The sequence below is a fragment of the Sinocyclocheilus anshuiensis genome, unplaced genomic scaffold (genome assembly GCF_001515605.1).
Source record: "Sinocyclocheilus anshuiensis isolate Anshui unplaced genomic scaffold, SAMN03320099.WGS_v1.1 scaffold1328, whole genome shotgun sequence".
Classification (NCBI taxonomy): domain Eukaryota; kingdom Metazoa; phylum Chordata; class Actinopteri; order Cypriniformes; family Cyprinidae; genus Sinocyclocheilus; species Sinocyclocheilus anshuiensis.
Genome location: NW_015548192.1, coordinates 1,637,977 through 1,654,790, shown reverse-complemented (window position 1 = coordinate 1,654,790; position 16,814 = coordinate 1,637,977). Strand labels below are relative to the sequence as shown.

The following is a 16,814-nucleotide window of genomic DNA, read 5'->3' as shown; positions in this document are numbered from 1 at the left end:
ATATATATATATATATATATATATATAAACAGAAATTGCTAAATATTATACATTTTTTAAACAAAAACAAACAAAAAAATTGATTAAATCACTATTCAATTACTACTAAATTACTAAATATGTGCAGAAATATAAAGCTGACTGTTGTTTCATGCATTTCTGTCAAGACACAAACGGACGTTCCTCTGTTTGCTTTCCACCTAACAAATACTCAGCATATAGTCCATAGTACATTAGATAGTAAATATGCTATCTAACACGATTTAGCAAGACACATTTCATTCGGGACAACTCAGATGGAACCTGCATGATAAGAGCCTGAAGTTACTGCTGAGATCTTATAACTGTTGCTTAAATTTATGACTCAGAATCATTTTAGCTTTTCACATTTGCTTGTTGATTAGAACAGGCAGGTTAAATTTCACCAGCCGGCTCTCGCTCTATATGAACCAGTTTGAAGTGTCTCTTTGATTTGATTTGGCTTTGAAAAGAGCCTGTTTCGGCTGAGAACATCAAGGGATAAGAAGTCAACTGCTTTTCCATTGACACCTCCCCTGCAGGAGTATTGAGTCTGGTGGGCTTGGAGAGCTACTCCTCCTTTTGGCCTCCTCCGACCGTTCTTGGTTCGCCAGCACCTCCAGATCTATTGTGAGCTAACTGGAAAACCTGGCAAGCCTGGGTAACTGTTTACACTTGATGCACTTGAATACTGCCAAACTACCACTGGGTGGTAGCAGGTGGGGTTCAGTGCTGGCAAACTGATAAGCACATTGACCTGGACACAAACAGCTAGCGATCAATTCCGAAGCCAATGAACCACACAGGAGAGCCGGGAAGCATTGAGGCATATCAGAGAATTATTGGGTTGGCATCAGGATGAATCAGGTGGTGTGAGAGCTGGAAAAATGTTCAAAACTATGATCTGCACTGGATTCTCAGGATTGATGAGCACAGTGATGTACAGTTCCTCTGTTACAGCATCGCATCAGGAGGTAGAGGAAGTCTTTTGCTACTGAAACACTGAGAAATGTGTTATATAACTACAGAATCAAACCTAAGTGCAGCTTTCATATACTTTCATGTCTGCTCATGCACCAGACAAATATATCATCCTAGCACCTCATTTGCGTGAGAGTGGCTGTCTCTTATGTGCCTCTTCCAGTCCTTTAACATTTCCAAAGATCAAAGGCTCAACAAATATCTGTTATAATTACAGTGGGGTCCAAAAAACAGAGGCCACAAGTAAAACCATTGCACAATAAGATTCATTAACTTATGCATTACATATCTTGAACTAACAATGGACAAAACTTTAACAGCATTTATTAATTGTTAATAAAGTTAAGTTATATATAGATAATTCAACACATTTTAACATTTCATTTAATCAATGATATAAATTAAACATATAATTCTATAAAATAAAGAATTTTAATTAAAACTGAACAGTACACTTTTTTTGAAAGAAATAAATTAATAGTTTTATTCAGTAAGGACACACTAATTTGTGTAATTAAATAAATGTTATAAATGTTATTATTAAATAAATAAATGTAAAATTATTTAATGTAAAAAAAAAATAAGTAAAAAAAAGTTAAACAAAATTGTTGAAATAAATGCTGTTCTTTCTTTAACTTTCTGTTTACCAAAGAATACTGAAAATGAAAAAAAAAAACTGAAATATATAATTTTTTATGTTTTGAGTTTCAGTTTTGATAATAAGAAATGTCATTATTAGCATATTATAATTATTTCTGAAGGATCATGTGACAATGAAGACTGTAGTAGTGACTGCTGAAAAATCAGATTTACATCACAGGAATAAATTACATTTTATTATTATTTTTTTTTTTATTGTAATAATCTTTCACAATATTGAGGCTTTTACAGTACTGATTGAACAAATAAATGCAGCCTTGGTGAGCATAATAGACTCTCCCACCTTCAATACCACGACTGAGGTGCCCTTGAGCAAGGCACTGAACCCCCAACTGCTCCCCGGGCGCCGCAGCATAAATGGCTGCCCACTGCTCCGGGCGTGTGTTCACGGTGTGTGTGTGTTCACTGCTGTGTGTGTGCACTTTGGATGGGTTAAATGCAGAGCACAAATTCCGAGTATGGGTCACCATACTTGGCCACATGTCACGTCACTTTTTCTTTTCTTTCACACTCTTGGACGTTCCGTGATCCATTGCATCTCAGATATGATTTAATGTCAGCCACATCCATGCTGAAAGCTTTATTTGTTGTTTTTGTTTTTGAATGAGAGGAACGCTTTGTCCCTTTCTCAGAGAAACTAACTGATTGATTAAATTACCATCTAATCATGGTAATTTAGGATCCTGACACATCTTGTTGAACGTGTTCCTAGCCAGAGATGCTCAGATAACCACTAGCACGCTACGATCCTTGATGGATCCCAGTAATAATTGCAAGCTGCTCCTGGTGACAGCTTCAATGTAAAATTGCTGTTGACTTTAATACAATTGCTTTTTGCTAACAAAGTGACAAAGGTTATTCTTAACATGATATGATGTGATAATTATTCACAGATAAATGTTCGCTCCACTTTACCATCGAAATGCATGCAGTGACAAGCGTATGCGGGTTTGAAAGTAAAAGAAAGATACAGTCATCAAATGAACATCCACATCACTAAACATAAAGTCTAATGTCACTTTTACAGTTTACTTGTATTATATCATTTTAAAAAGTACCTGCAATAAATTAAAAAGTCACATAAAAATAAGTCGCAAATATCTTGGGCTTAACAAATTATACTTTTAGGATCAGGTTATCCACAACTAGCTTGTGATATGATATCATCATGATACATATGTCACATTTCAATGCATTGCAGTGCATCATAACATCATAAATTGGATTGCGACAAACTACATCAAACACATGAGAGCTGATAGATCAGATTCAATCTCTCGTACCTCACAGAAATGTCTCTGACCGCGCTGAGATAAGTCTGCCAGTTTGTGCTTATTTGGATGACTTGCTTCTTCATTTATCGATCTGCAGGACATGCTATGAATGCACAAAATAAAAATATTGGTAAAAGGATCTAAAATACAATATCATGACAACAAATATTGCTCTATTTATATGATTGCATCAGCACAGCCCTAATACTGTTACTACTAAAAGTAATATTTCTCTAAACCGTAAAGAATAGCAAGTGGTGGGCCAAAGGTTCATACTCCTTGTACAAATCCTTCCAGGTTCAAATCCCATGCGAAAACACACACTATTAATCAAGTAAAATTGCATTTCTGTGCTTGGTATAATCTGGTTGTAATCGAATTAGCGATTCCACTGATTTGATGAACTTGACCCTACAGCAGTGGTGAATTTAGCCATGACTGGTAACATTACCTAAAAAGCCTGAAAATCTATTTCAGATCACTAATTTAGAACTGAGAGTCCCATATTAATAAATATGTCATGTACACTACACGTGCTCATGAGTTTTAAATAATTACTTTTTTATGTTGTTTTTTTTTTAAGAAGTCTTTTATGCAACAAGGCTGCATTTATTTGATTAAAAATACAGTAAAAACAGTAATATTATGACATATTATTACAATGTAAACTAACTGTTTTCTATTGTAATGCATTTTAAAATGTAATTTATTTCTGTGATGGAAAGCTGAATTTTCAGCATCATTACTCCAATCTTCAGTGTCACTCTAACATGCTGATTTGCAGCTCAATTTTGGCTCTTAATAATGATTCTTATTATTAACATTGAAAAGTTTAGATTTTTTGCTGCTTAAGTTTTTTGTGGAAGTCTTTTTTCAGGATTCTTTGGAAAATAGAAAATGCAAAAGAACAGTATTTATTTGAATTAGAAATCTTTTGTAACAGTATAAATGTTTTTACGGTCACTTTTGATCATTTTAATGCATCCTTGATGAATATAAGTAATTCATCACAGTTCCCAAAAAAAAATATTAGGTAGCATTGTTTACAACATTGATAATGTGCTAAACATTTAATGAAAGATGTTGCACAAATATTCATGAAATAATTTATTATTTAATATTACAATATTAATTAACTCAATACTCAGTGTATGCAGGTACCTCAATTCCAACAGATTTTAAAATCAAGGTAAAAAAAAAAAAAAAAATGTTTTTGCCTTCCCTCAAGACAGAAAAAAAAAGAGAGTCTGCATGCATGCATATCTGCTATGACAGCTATATAGTTTGCAATTCCACATCTCTGACTGGACATGCTGTGAATATACAGGCGTTATTATTAGAACGACAGTATTCCTCAGCAGCCGTAGAGCATTTTAGAGGATGTATTAAGGATTTATGTTTCTCCGCTTTCACCAAACATCCTCTCAGATACCAAACAGGGGTCAAAACAGGGTCACTGATATCTCTAGAGGACTAGATATTCCACAAAATGTATATTGTAGCTATTTTACGTTTAAAAAAAAACGAATTTAAATATCTGTTTCTTGGCTATACAACTGAATTCTCTGTTGTTGTTTTTTTCAGTTGCAGGTGATGAATCTACTACCCGGTTGACCTGAGTCATTTCTCCAGCAAGGGGAGTGGTACAGCGCCAGACCCCTGACCTCTCCTCAGTCCCCACTGGCTTCACGCTCCAGCTCGTGAGCCTTGGAGCCTCGGAGCCCTGGATCTCTTGTCTCTCACCTCCCCTTTTTCCTCTGGACCTTGACGTGGGAACAGCGCCGTAACAGACCGCCCAATGCTGAGGAGGAACTGCCTGCTGCTGTTCCTGTGCTTCCTCTTTGAGCAGAGCTCCTGCGCTCCCTTCCAAAGCAGGCCAGGGCAAGAGTGGCCCCACAGCCAGACGGGGCCATCGGCGGCAGGAAGGAATGGAGGTTCCAGAGGATTCCAGAGGGTCAAGAGGGGCTGGGTGTGGAACCAGTTCTTTGTGCTTGAGGAGTACATGGGCTCGGACCCACAGTATGTTGGAAAGGTAAGAAGCGCACTTTGAACATGATTGCATTTCAGTTGCAACACTGGTTAATAACTGTAACAGCTTTCGGAAGTCATACTCTGCTGAGCCAAAGTCAGTGCCCGATCTGTCGGCCTTAATTCCTTTCATTTGTTTAATCCAGACCCACTGCTTATATTCGCTGGTCTTAATTTATTAACACATTCTGTTCCATATTAAACTCAGAGACTCAGTTTGTTAAACCAAAAGCACATGGACTGCAATCTGCCAGTAGATGCTTTTGTACCATGACTTACAAGATAGTTATGTAACAGCCTACCCATTTGGAATACTGTAACAGTGTTTGATAAACATCAAGGAAAATTAAATCACTGATTTCAGAAGTAATACAAACTCAGTTGAGTAAGACCAGGAAGACAGAATCGACAAATTCGGTCTCATTCACTAACCATGCATACAAACATATGTGCATAAAACCTGGGTGCAGCATTTTCATGCAAATCGCAATTCATTTAGAATCTAAATTTAGAACCAACTCAGACCACAGTTATGCCAAGCATAAATAGATCAATAAAATGTACAATGAATTAGTGCAAACCTATTATATATATATATATATATATATATATATGTATAAACTAAAAATACTTCTTGTCTGAGTTACATGCAAATATTAGTGAATGAAAAGTGAACGTTTTTTTTATTCTTTGCATAACTGTCAGAACAAATATAGGCTAATTCACACTGTGGTTTCTGGCTGACTGTTTTAGTCTGTTACTCCAGAAAAACGCTTGGTACATAAAATGTTTAATTAAAGAAGAAAAAAATCATGTTTATGGTAAATATATCAGCACATACTGGAAGCGACAAAATCCAACCACAAGACAATACAGACAGGGAAACTTTGCCATTAATTCTTATAATGATGCAGCTGACAGGTCAAATAATGTAATTTTTCTATTGTATTGCATGTACACAAATCTGTCATCAGGTGAAAATTGGCTTTTAGCATGATGCAGACGTTTTGGTGGAAGACATGTACACGCTGACAGTGATCTTTAATCACAAACCATTCATATTCAGTGGTGCATTTCCAAATATGCGGTCATAACAATACAACATGAAGCTGGAATCTAATTTTCATGCAGAAAAGTGCCGTAGCCTTCCAAAGAACATCGCCTTTAGCAGATCATAACCCGACCTGATCTTTCCACACACTTATCAAGTAAAATGAGACATTTCAGTATGAATATTATTTCACGTTAGTAAGATGCATCGCTGATGGGCCTCGCCTCTGTGTCACTGTCGCCTACTTTTTCCAAATACATACAGACATGTGGAGAGGAAGAGACTAAACAAATCTCCCAGAGTGAAGTTCCTTCTTAGTAGTGATTAGAGCTTCATTTTGTGCCAAATTCATCTTAAAACAGATGGCTTCGTCCCCTGCCGAGCCAAGCATGATTAGAACACCTCGCTTTATCTAACATTTAAAGAGGATTTTCCCTCTAATGAAGTATGAACTTGTGCCCTCCACTCTTTACCCAGTTTTAATGGAGCAAATCACCTGAACATCCTTTATGTCACTCCGAGGAGAAGGAAACGACATATTAGCATTTGCTTAACTTTTTATTTTGAACTATACTGTCAGGTTTCCTAGTACAGGATTTTCTTCACTTTCTGCAAGAGCTGTTTCATTATCAAGCAAGTAAATGTGAATTTGCCAAGAGAAGTAGGAGAAACAAAGAAAAAGGTGACAATGGAATGCTCAAGGCCACAATACACCAGCAAACATGACTCGGGGCACAGAAGGAATACTTCACCAACCTTTGGCGGCGTCTGCTTTGCATACTTTTCAGAGCGGTTTGCGTAAGACGTCTTAATCAGGACAATGAGCCAAAGTAGCAGCAAAGATGATTAGCATAATGCAAGATAAATAAATAAACACAGTAATGCCACAATGCGCATTCAATGAGTTCCGAGACCGTAGTAGATCATGGCTGGGGTTTAGAGGTAAGAGGAAATGCAAGAAAGCTTTTCTTTCGGATTGCTTTGTTTTTACATTGAACCAGGGACTGGCTTTTGTCTATTTTGGATTCATAAATGCAAGACTCTCGTAACATTTGTTTACTGCTGTGTGACAGAGAGTGGGTGGGGGGGATCTGTTGTGTGCCATGGTGTCAAAGGAATAAACAAAATGAAAAAGGAGTGAAAGAACAATGCTTGCATTTCTTTAGGCATCTTAGGCCCCGTCCACACGGAGACGCGTTTAGCTGTATACGCATACATTTTGAATCGTATAGGCGTTTCGTCCACACGGATCCGGCGTTTTGGGAGAGTGAAACCGATATTTACTTCAAATCTTTTTATTGGTATTTTGTGTGACAATACAGATTGAAATAATGATAACAAAGTGAACAGTAGGATATTGTCCATTATTAATCCCTTCCACAATCCCCCCATTCATATTAACTCAGATAGACAGAAACACAGTAAATTAAATAATTAAACAATAACAAATGAAATAAAATAGATATAATTAACCAATATAAAAATATGAATAAATAAAAAAAAAATCCCTTCTAACAGATGACAAACATTACATGTTGCCAGTTACAGGTGCACAAGGGATCCCAAGTCTTATAAAAGGATTTGAGTGAACCAGAGAGTGAGCATCTTAACTTTTCAAGTCTGATACAGTAAAAAATGTCCTGTATCCACCTGTTATGTGTCGGGGGCGAGGTATGCTTCCACATAAGAAGGATAGCTCGTCTGGCCAAGATTGTAGCGAAAGCAACAACCTTACAATCTCGGGCTGTCAGATCAGGTCTAAAGGATACTCCAAAGAGGGCTAAGAAGGGATCAGGGTCTATATTAGTGTTGAGAACTTTATTAAATGTATCAAATACACCTGACCAGAAAGTTGCCAGCTGTGGACATGTCCAAAACATATGCAGGTGATCAGCGGGTGAATGTTTGCAGCGGTTACAGGCAGCGCTTCTGTCTGGGTAAAATTTAGCCAACTGGGCATTGGTTAAGTGGGCTCTGAATAGTATTTTACACTGCATCAAACCATGCCTAGCACATAAGGAAGAGGAGTGTACCTGGGTCAAGATGTTACGCCATAGATCCTCTGTAATAGTAACTCCTAGATCATGCTCCCAAGTATCTTTAAGAGCGTCAGTGGGGTTCACATTAATTGAATTTATTAAATTATAAATGACTGAGATTAAATGCTTATGGTTGATATTCAAATCAAGGAAATTATCAATGTGCGTTTCAGGGGGACGATTAGGAAAGTGAGGGAACTGCTTCTGTATAAAGTGTCTGATTTGGAAAAATCGAAATAAGTGATGACTGGGTAAATTATACTTTTTAGATAAAAAGGAGAAAGAGGCAAAGACTCCCTCTTCATAGAGGTCACTAATCCTGCGAAGGCCATTAGATGACAAAACACGAAATGCAGGGTCTGAACTGGATGGGGGAAAAAAATAATTGTCAAAGATAGGCATGTGAATAGAACCTCTATGTAAGCCATAATGTTTCCTAAATTGCACCCAGATTTTGAGGGTATTAGTGACTACTGGATTATTTGAGACTTTGCTTAAAACTAAGGGAAGTTGAGAACACACAATAGAATAGAGAGCACTTTTCGTCGAAGAAGTTTCTGTATGCACCCAGGGTGGACAGTTGTCAGAGTAGCTATCCCTATTCCAAAAGAGAAGCTTATGAATGTTGCAGGCCCAATAATATTGCTGGAAATTGGGGAGTGCTAGGCCTCCCTTAGCTTTAGGGAGCTGTAGGATTGACTTCTTAAGCCGAGCAGGGTTATTTCCCCACAGAAATGAGCGCAAAAGACCATCAAAGCCACTGAAGAAAGATTTAGTCATGCAAATTGGTAAGTGTTGAAAGAGGTAAAGAAATTTACGCAAAATAACAATTTTGACCAAATTAATGCAGCCTACAAGGGATAAAGGCAGAGAGGCCCATCTACACATGTCCAGCTTTGATTTATCCACAAGTGGTTGAAAATTGCTTGCAAATAAAGTATTGTAAGAGTTTGTAAAAAAGACCCCCAGGTATTTGAAACCGTCAGACGCAATCTTGAAGGGTAACGATGATCTAGGAATTTTTTTAGCTTGAGAATTAACAAAAAAAAAGTTCACTTTTTTGCAAATTTATCTTGTAGCCAGATATTCGGCTAAATGTGTCTAAAATATCCAAGCTTGGGGGCAGAGAGGTAGCGGGGTTTGAAATAATAAAAGGTCATCAGCATATAGAGAAAGTTTGTGAGCTAATCCATGACGTTTAATTCCATCAAAGCCATTGTGACTACGAAGCCAGATAGCTAAAGATTCTATAGCTAGATTAAAAAGTAAGGGGGACAGGGGACAGCCCTGCCGTGTCCCACGTTGAAGAGAAAAAGAAGGTGACCGCATACCATTAGTGAAGCTATAGTGATTCGGTTTTGTGGTTTCGTGTGGATGCAGATATTTCTTGAGACGAGGGGGAAAAAAAAAATCGGATAGGGAAAGCTCTGGCTTTGTGTGGACGTAGCCTTAGTCAGGCATAAATTGCACTTGGGACTTTGTATTGTTTCTTTGCCATGTCAATTAACTTTATCTATGTACCGTGCAAACTGCTTTTTGTTTGTGCAAGGGTTGGTATTTCTGAAGAGTGAGGCTTCTCATAACCTGTTACAAAACACAACAGAATATATCACATTTATTTATGGAGAGACTATACATACATCCCAGCCAGCAAACAAATTTGGCCCAGATTTGGCATGCATCTGACACAGCTGGCATTCATCCGGCACTGGCATACAGCATGTGGGCCAAACATGGAAAACCCTAAAACGGGAAGTTACAAGACAATTTGTAATGGGAGCTGCTGACAGAGATACAGGAAACACAGGTGATATGAGAAATCTTATTAAATAACTTTATGCATTTTTCACAATATATTTCAACTATATCATCACGAAACTGTAAAACAAAGCATACCAAAAACAAAAAAAGTGAATTCTTGTATCTTAAGATTTTTTTGTATGCTTTTTTTTTTTTGGTATGTTTTGTATATTATTATTTTTCTTTTCTGCAGTTCACCTCTGCTGTAGTTTGTTTATTTCTAATAAACCTGCCATTGTATACTACATATTGTTGGCTATGTGACATATTGTTCCTATATTCTTCCATGCTGATGGCCGTGCTGCAGAGCTGGAGCGGATCTCCTGTCGAAGAACATCTCCAAGGCACTATGAACCATCTGACTATTAAGTAAAACCTCAAACATTCAAAAGTTTATCAAATATTCAAAAAAATATATCAAATAAATATCAAATATTTCCTGTATGTCCTACAAGGCCATATTGTTTAACTCAGCACTGAGGACACTTCATACACAACAACTTACAGAGGGGTCCATCATAATTCGAAAAAAGACACAGATGATTATAAAAAAAGATCTTTGAAATTAAAATTAATAACGGTAAGAAAGAACCAGAGTACTGTGAACGTACCTCACTTCAAACTGTAATGGTCTGTATGTAAATTATTTTCTAAACTTTAGTGAAGTGTTTGTTCAAGTAGACTTTGTTGCTTGTGGAAACCTCACACGAGCCTAAAAGGTACTTAAAACTTAAAATCTTATTTGCACTCTTGAAGACTGTTCACCAAAGACTAAATTTCAGTCTTCACCACTGAGGCCAAAATGAGCATTGTGAATTTAAGAGCCTCACACTACATTGTTTGTTTGAATTGTATTTCAGGGCAGTTCGTGAAGACAGATAACCTGGACAGAAGTCAGTTCCAGATCCAGCCTCCACACCAGACTTCTCACTCAAGGATTTCTGTCTACTAGATATTATGTGTACTCTTCAGACTTAGGTGTATGCAGATATTATTCAAGGACATGAACACTTAAATATAGCAAAAATAGAGAAAGTACCTTATTTAAGAATTTTGTGTTAATTGCATAAACATTAAAAACAATATATATATTTTTACTGTTTTTTATTTTGTTTTCCAAAGCACCTAAAAGCCTATTCACACTGCCATACTCTAACAGGGTGAACACACTGACCAAGCAAAACAAATAAGCATGTTAGATGTGAGATTCATTCCACTTGGTTTGCTGATTAAACATGATTAAATATTTGTTCAGAATACTGTCGTTGTTGTGACTATTCATCTGGGAGAGGTGGGTTATGGTTTTGTTGAGGCTGACATGTGGAAACCATCTGATCCAGCGTATAGGACCAGAATAGGGCCAGCTATGGTCATACAGGTGGCTGAGATATGGCTCTGTCATGGCCCTTTTATGGCCCATTTGTGGCCCATATTTTGGCTGACAGGTTTAGTTCACCTGTGAATCAGGCTCAGGTGTGGCTCAGTTTTGGACTTTCTGGTTAAAGATTGGTGTTGATATAGTTTGCTTAAGGTTGTGTTTTGGTTACAATGTTACATTTTGATCTGGCCCAATTCAGGGCCAGTTATGGGTAATTAACTCGGCTGAGACTTGGGCCAGTTATGGCCCATGTGTGGCCCTTGTCTGGAATCCAGACCTGGTCCACACTAGTACCGTAATTCATTGCGGTATGTGGGCCAAGCAAAAGCTGGTTGTGTGTGCTGGAGCTGGACCAGAGAAAAATTGCTATGTGGGATTTAGCTCTTGAATGCATTTATTTATATTCATATTACTTTTTAACTGTTTAAACAATCCATATCAGAACACCTCAGCAACCCTATAGTAATGCGCAGTACTACAAACTAGGGGTGTGCGATATTGGAGGAAAACAAACCCCGCTGAGTTTAGGCCTTTCATCGATAAAATACAGTACATTTATAAACACTAAAACCGCCAGTAGGTGGCGGCAAGTCTGTCTTAATGAGTGATTAATTGAAAAAAAAAAAAAAAACACAAACAAAAAAACTGATAATATTGTGTCTAAAATGTAATTCACTCAATATTAACTTCTTCTTTAATTGTTGTATAAAATCAATATCGCATTTGCTCACGTGCTAATGTTCAGGAAGATGACTACTTGATTTTCATTTAGATTTTTAATTAATTACTGAAGTGTTGCTAATATAATTTCTGCAACTTTATCAAACAGAATAATACTAATAGTCAACTAAAACCACACAACATCACAGAATTCATCAAATCCATTTGTAATCCATTGCTTTCTGATGTTTGTGTCATTGATTTCCCTCCAAAATGACGCCACTTCCTGGAAGATGATGTCAGCAAGGAAGTGGCTTTTATTAGTCAAAGGTGTTTAACAAAAACGAACAGGTTAGACAACAATATTGGGGACATATAAAAAAAAAAATACTGGTTACAACAATAATCCCAAGAAAACATGCTTTGTTTGAATCATTTCAAATTAAAGAAAGGATAATTAAAGAATCAAATTGCCAGTTTTCATAATATAAGTTATTGCAGCACCCAGGAAAATAACAAAAATGGCAATACCCAAATGTAGTGCAATTATTTAAATCCATCCATTTTTAAATATTGTGAGTTTAATATTGTGTCCATTACAACAAATACCATATAACAGGGACATATACATGTCCTGCATAGCAGAAATAGCAGGACTTGTTGCAGTGGTACACAGAGAATTTTGGCAGCGGAGATCAAATAGATATCTTATTTTATGAGATAACATTTTTGCAAGCATGAAATATTCATTTCAAGCAGAAGAGTTGATGGATTGACACATAATATGCAACAGCAGGCGGATGTACTTTTTTTTCGTTATGCATTTATGCAAAAGCTGTGAGCATGAGAACATCACAGCCTCCAGATACTGGTGAAACTCTACAACACATCAGCATTTTATCGTTTATTACGGAGGAATAAAAGCCTCATTGAGCCTTTGGGAATACCAAAGTTTCAATTCTTCAATTAAATAATGCACTACCCTCCTCGGTGTTGAGCAATGTCTGTTCGCAGGAAAAACCGCAACCAACGAAAAGAAAAGTTCTCTTTCTCTTCATCTCCCTGTCCAGCTTTAGCCTTTCAATCACCATTAAACCCTCCTCTCGCTGTCACTTGTGACCACCCACAATTCACCTCTTTCTTCAGTCATCTGAGCTAATAACATAATAAAGACTACATAATCTCAAAGACACAGGTCGGTGGGTTTAAGCAACTTTATAATGTAACATTATTTATGACATCATTAGCCAAAGTACCATCAGTCAACCTCGCTTTCTAACCTTTCATATCCGATAGCTGTAATTTTAAAAAGCAAATTAACCCATATACAAAAGTAATTTGATAGGATGTGTATCTCTGTGTCATTTTATGATGTTTCAAGTCAACATGAAAGTATTTTTAATGTTGCATGAAAATTCAACTTGCTCTGCCTCTGAAGTCTGAAGCAATCATTTTCAGCTATAATGAATTCCTCAAACTTTTTAACCCCATCCTTGCAAGCACCTGACTTCATTTATACTGTACTTAATGACCTTTAAAAAATCCAGTAAATTCCTGATGGGAAAAATATTAAATGTATGTTTAAATATTAGTACTGTAATTACATGTAGCTAAAAACATTCTTGAATGGACATAAACTGTAAACTCAACAATGTATGAGGCACAATAAAATGTGGATTTATTTGTACCTAATTATTTAAAAGCAAAAACATATTTTTTTTTCCTTAGCTTTTGAAATTGACTGCTGAAATCAAGAGACAGTGGAGAATGTTCTCTGATGCACAAAAATCCATTTAATACCAATTTCCTCAGTGTCCTGATTATGTCTCTAAGACAATGAATCCAATATTCTCAAACCTATGACCTGAATTTATAATACCAGCAGCTGGTTTTCTAATGGTTTGACATTTGAATATAATTGTTTATGAAATTATCCATGACCGTGAGTCAAGTCAGTCCATCATTAGGAGTGATTAGAATGCATTGCTTTAGGTCAAAACGGTTGTGGTGACTAATGAAATGTCTCTTTGCAAGGGCAAATTATCATAGCTATGACCAAATACATTGTATTGGCTTGTAAATTGAATAAGATGTATGTCCTGATGACCTGCAGAAAAAGTCTAAGTGAAATGGCAAGGAATTAGAAAGTACTATAATTGCACTAGAAAAGTAATTGAGTAAGAATATAAGTATTGAAGCACAAGTACAGAATCCCCCACATGATACTATAGTATTTCCGTCAGTTTACGGATGCAAACAGCATTTCATATTGACTGTAAAGCAGAGGGAGCTTCTCAGAAAGTTAAGCTGGATCACATTCACCTCATATCTGAGGATTTCAATCCCAGATGAGCACAAACGAATCATCAGGAGGCCCAAGTGGATCAAGGGTTTATACAGTGTTTACAAAGACGCAACCGACTGGGCTTTTTCTGTGTGTATGTCCATCCCGTGGCAAGCTTTGGTGAGAAAGGCGCAGGAAAACTGTACGTACAGCAACACAGAAGAACATCCGGGCCCTTAACAAAGAGCCTGATAAATGAAAAATCACACAGTCTAAAAGAGATGTATGCTATGTTGTCTGGGAAAATTTGAGGTGGGTATTTACTGACCCAATCCAATAATGTAACCTGGGAGAGCTGCTCCAGATCTTTTGAAGTCTTGCCATTCTCACAGCTTTTTACCTGCACTGACATCATCTTTCATTTATCTTCAGCCTTTCTCAGCACAATCTGTTCATCAACTGCTATCCAAACAGCCCTTTCAACAAACCATTCAGTTTCTGCACTGCTGTCGGCTTCACTTTTGTGCTTTTTCTTAAAGGAACAGTTCACCCAAAAAGTAAAAATTTGCCCTGGCATTTCAAACATTTTTACTGTTGAACACACGTTCGCAAAAAAATAAAAAATTTGTAAAGAATCTAAGGATAATTTTTATGCAACAACAGTAAATATTACAAGAAAACGGAACAGTTCACCCAAAAAGTAAAAATTTGCCCTGGCATTTCAAACATTTTTACTGTTGAACACACGTTCGCAAAAAAATAAAAAATTTGTAAAGAATCTAAGGATCATTTTTATGCAACAACAGTAAATATTACAAGAAAAAAAAACACCTCAGAATATCCAGCAGTCTTCTAAAGATACAAACAGGCTTAAATTTAAGTTGTCAGCATACTAGTTCGGCGAACATTTTCCTTTAGAAAAACTTTAGAAAACTCTTCCATCAGAAAGGTCTCTCATTTGAATACCATGATGCATTTTCTAGAAAGGCCATCCATTTTACAGCTTGTTTACGTGAGCTCTTTCTGGCTGACAGGTCGACACTTACTCGCTCCCATTGTGTTATTGACACCCACGTCCACCTCATCTCTCCCCACCACCTATTCTCAGATTAATTCCCCGAAACGACTGCGATCTCATCTGTCTGAGTCCACCTATCATTAGCTCGCAGATCTTTTCAACATAACTTATGAAGACATGGATCTGTGCATGGGAGCCAAGAGAATTTTACCAGAAAAGGATGCAAAAAAGAGAATGTTTTAAACAGAGATAAGCACAGGTGAATGGATATAGACACTGCATGATATGAAATCACAAACTGAGCCTATACTTCTTTAATATGTGCTTATGGTGTTATTGTGCACAATTAATCAGTGCACATTATTCCAAAGAGGGGAAACGGATCATGACGACTAACTTTATTAAAAATAAATAAATATTACTTTACGTTTCAAATGACATGAACAAAAATTGTCATTTTGTGCCTTTTGTTTTAAGTACTGCAGTCTTTAAGTAACTTAACATTAATGTAACATACTGGATTTGTGTAAGATTTACTTTTAAACAATTTTTTACTCAGAAAATTGCTAGTAAATTTCAACAGCAATACCATATTTAATTAAACATATATATATATATATATATATATATATATATTTATATTTTTTATTAAAAAAAATAGAATTACGAGATATTATTATTAGATATAAAGGAATTTTAAAATGTAAACTTGTAATTATTTATTTTTTATATATTTTTTTTTTTTTACAGTGTACACGTCATTTAAAATTACAAACTATAAAATAACAATGGATTCAATAACCTGATTAGGTTAAGATGATGTTCTTGATGAACTCAGCCTCATACAGACAAAAAAACTCATCAAAAATTGAGTGCTGGTAGTGTTTCGTACTCAATCTAGTATGAAACACCACTTTTCAAACTCACATTACAGAAGTAAAATGGGTTAGGAACGTTATTTCATGTTAACTTTAAAATGAAAGAGAATAGGTTTTATATTCACAAGTTATACACAATGCCATCCACCCCTTCACATTAATCTAGCCGTTCAAAACTGTTCATAGGCTAAATGGTTAAACCGGCCCTTTAAATGCACTGCTGTAACGAGCTCGAGAATTTAAAGCGGCAGATGAGCGTGCGCTTAGAATAAACAGACGATATTGTTCGCTGGTGTGGACTCTAATATCGTTATCTTTATAGTTATCATTCTTGGTGTGAACGGGGCTTAACACACTCCATCACAGCAGCTGCAGCGAGAGTTCCATAATGCAATCACAGACCGCTCTCTCCAGTAATCAGCGTCAAATGACCAGAGAGAATCTCTCCGGTGACCTAACCACTAATCAAGGTTACCATGTACATAGACCCAGCAAGACACACTGTAATTATCCATTCACTCTCTTCACCAAGCATGTCTAAAGCATTAACAGAGGTTTTGAGTACCATTGCCATGGATCACTTAACTGGGCTTATTTATGGTCAAGCGCACCATGCACTATCTTTGGAGGCGTTCCTTCCTTGTAAAGACTGCAAAGCGTATTTTTTCAGTGTAATCTATACTGAAGTCCTAAAATTTACTTTTAGTAAATTTGTCCTTAAATTAGACAATTGGTGTCATGTGTA

General features: G+C 36.5%; 1 protein-coding gene across 1 annotated transcript in view; it reads left to right on the top strand.

Moving 5' to 3' along the window:
* LOC107653103 (cadherin-12-like) overlaps nucleotides 1-16,814 on the top strand; it is a 155,568-nt gene that overhangs the window by 58,649 nt on the left and 80,105 nt on the right. The window contains exon 2 of the mRNA XM_016439741.1: nucleotides 4,518-4,965. Within this exon, the coding sequence (XP_016295227.1) occupies nucleotides 4,732-4,965 (234 nt within the window). The 5' untranslated portion in view covers nucleotides 4,518-4,731. The remainder of the gene's footprint in view (nucleotides 1-4,517; nucleotides 4,966-16,814) is intronic.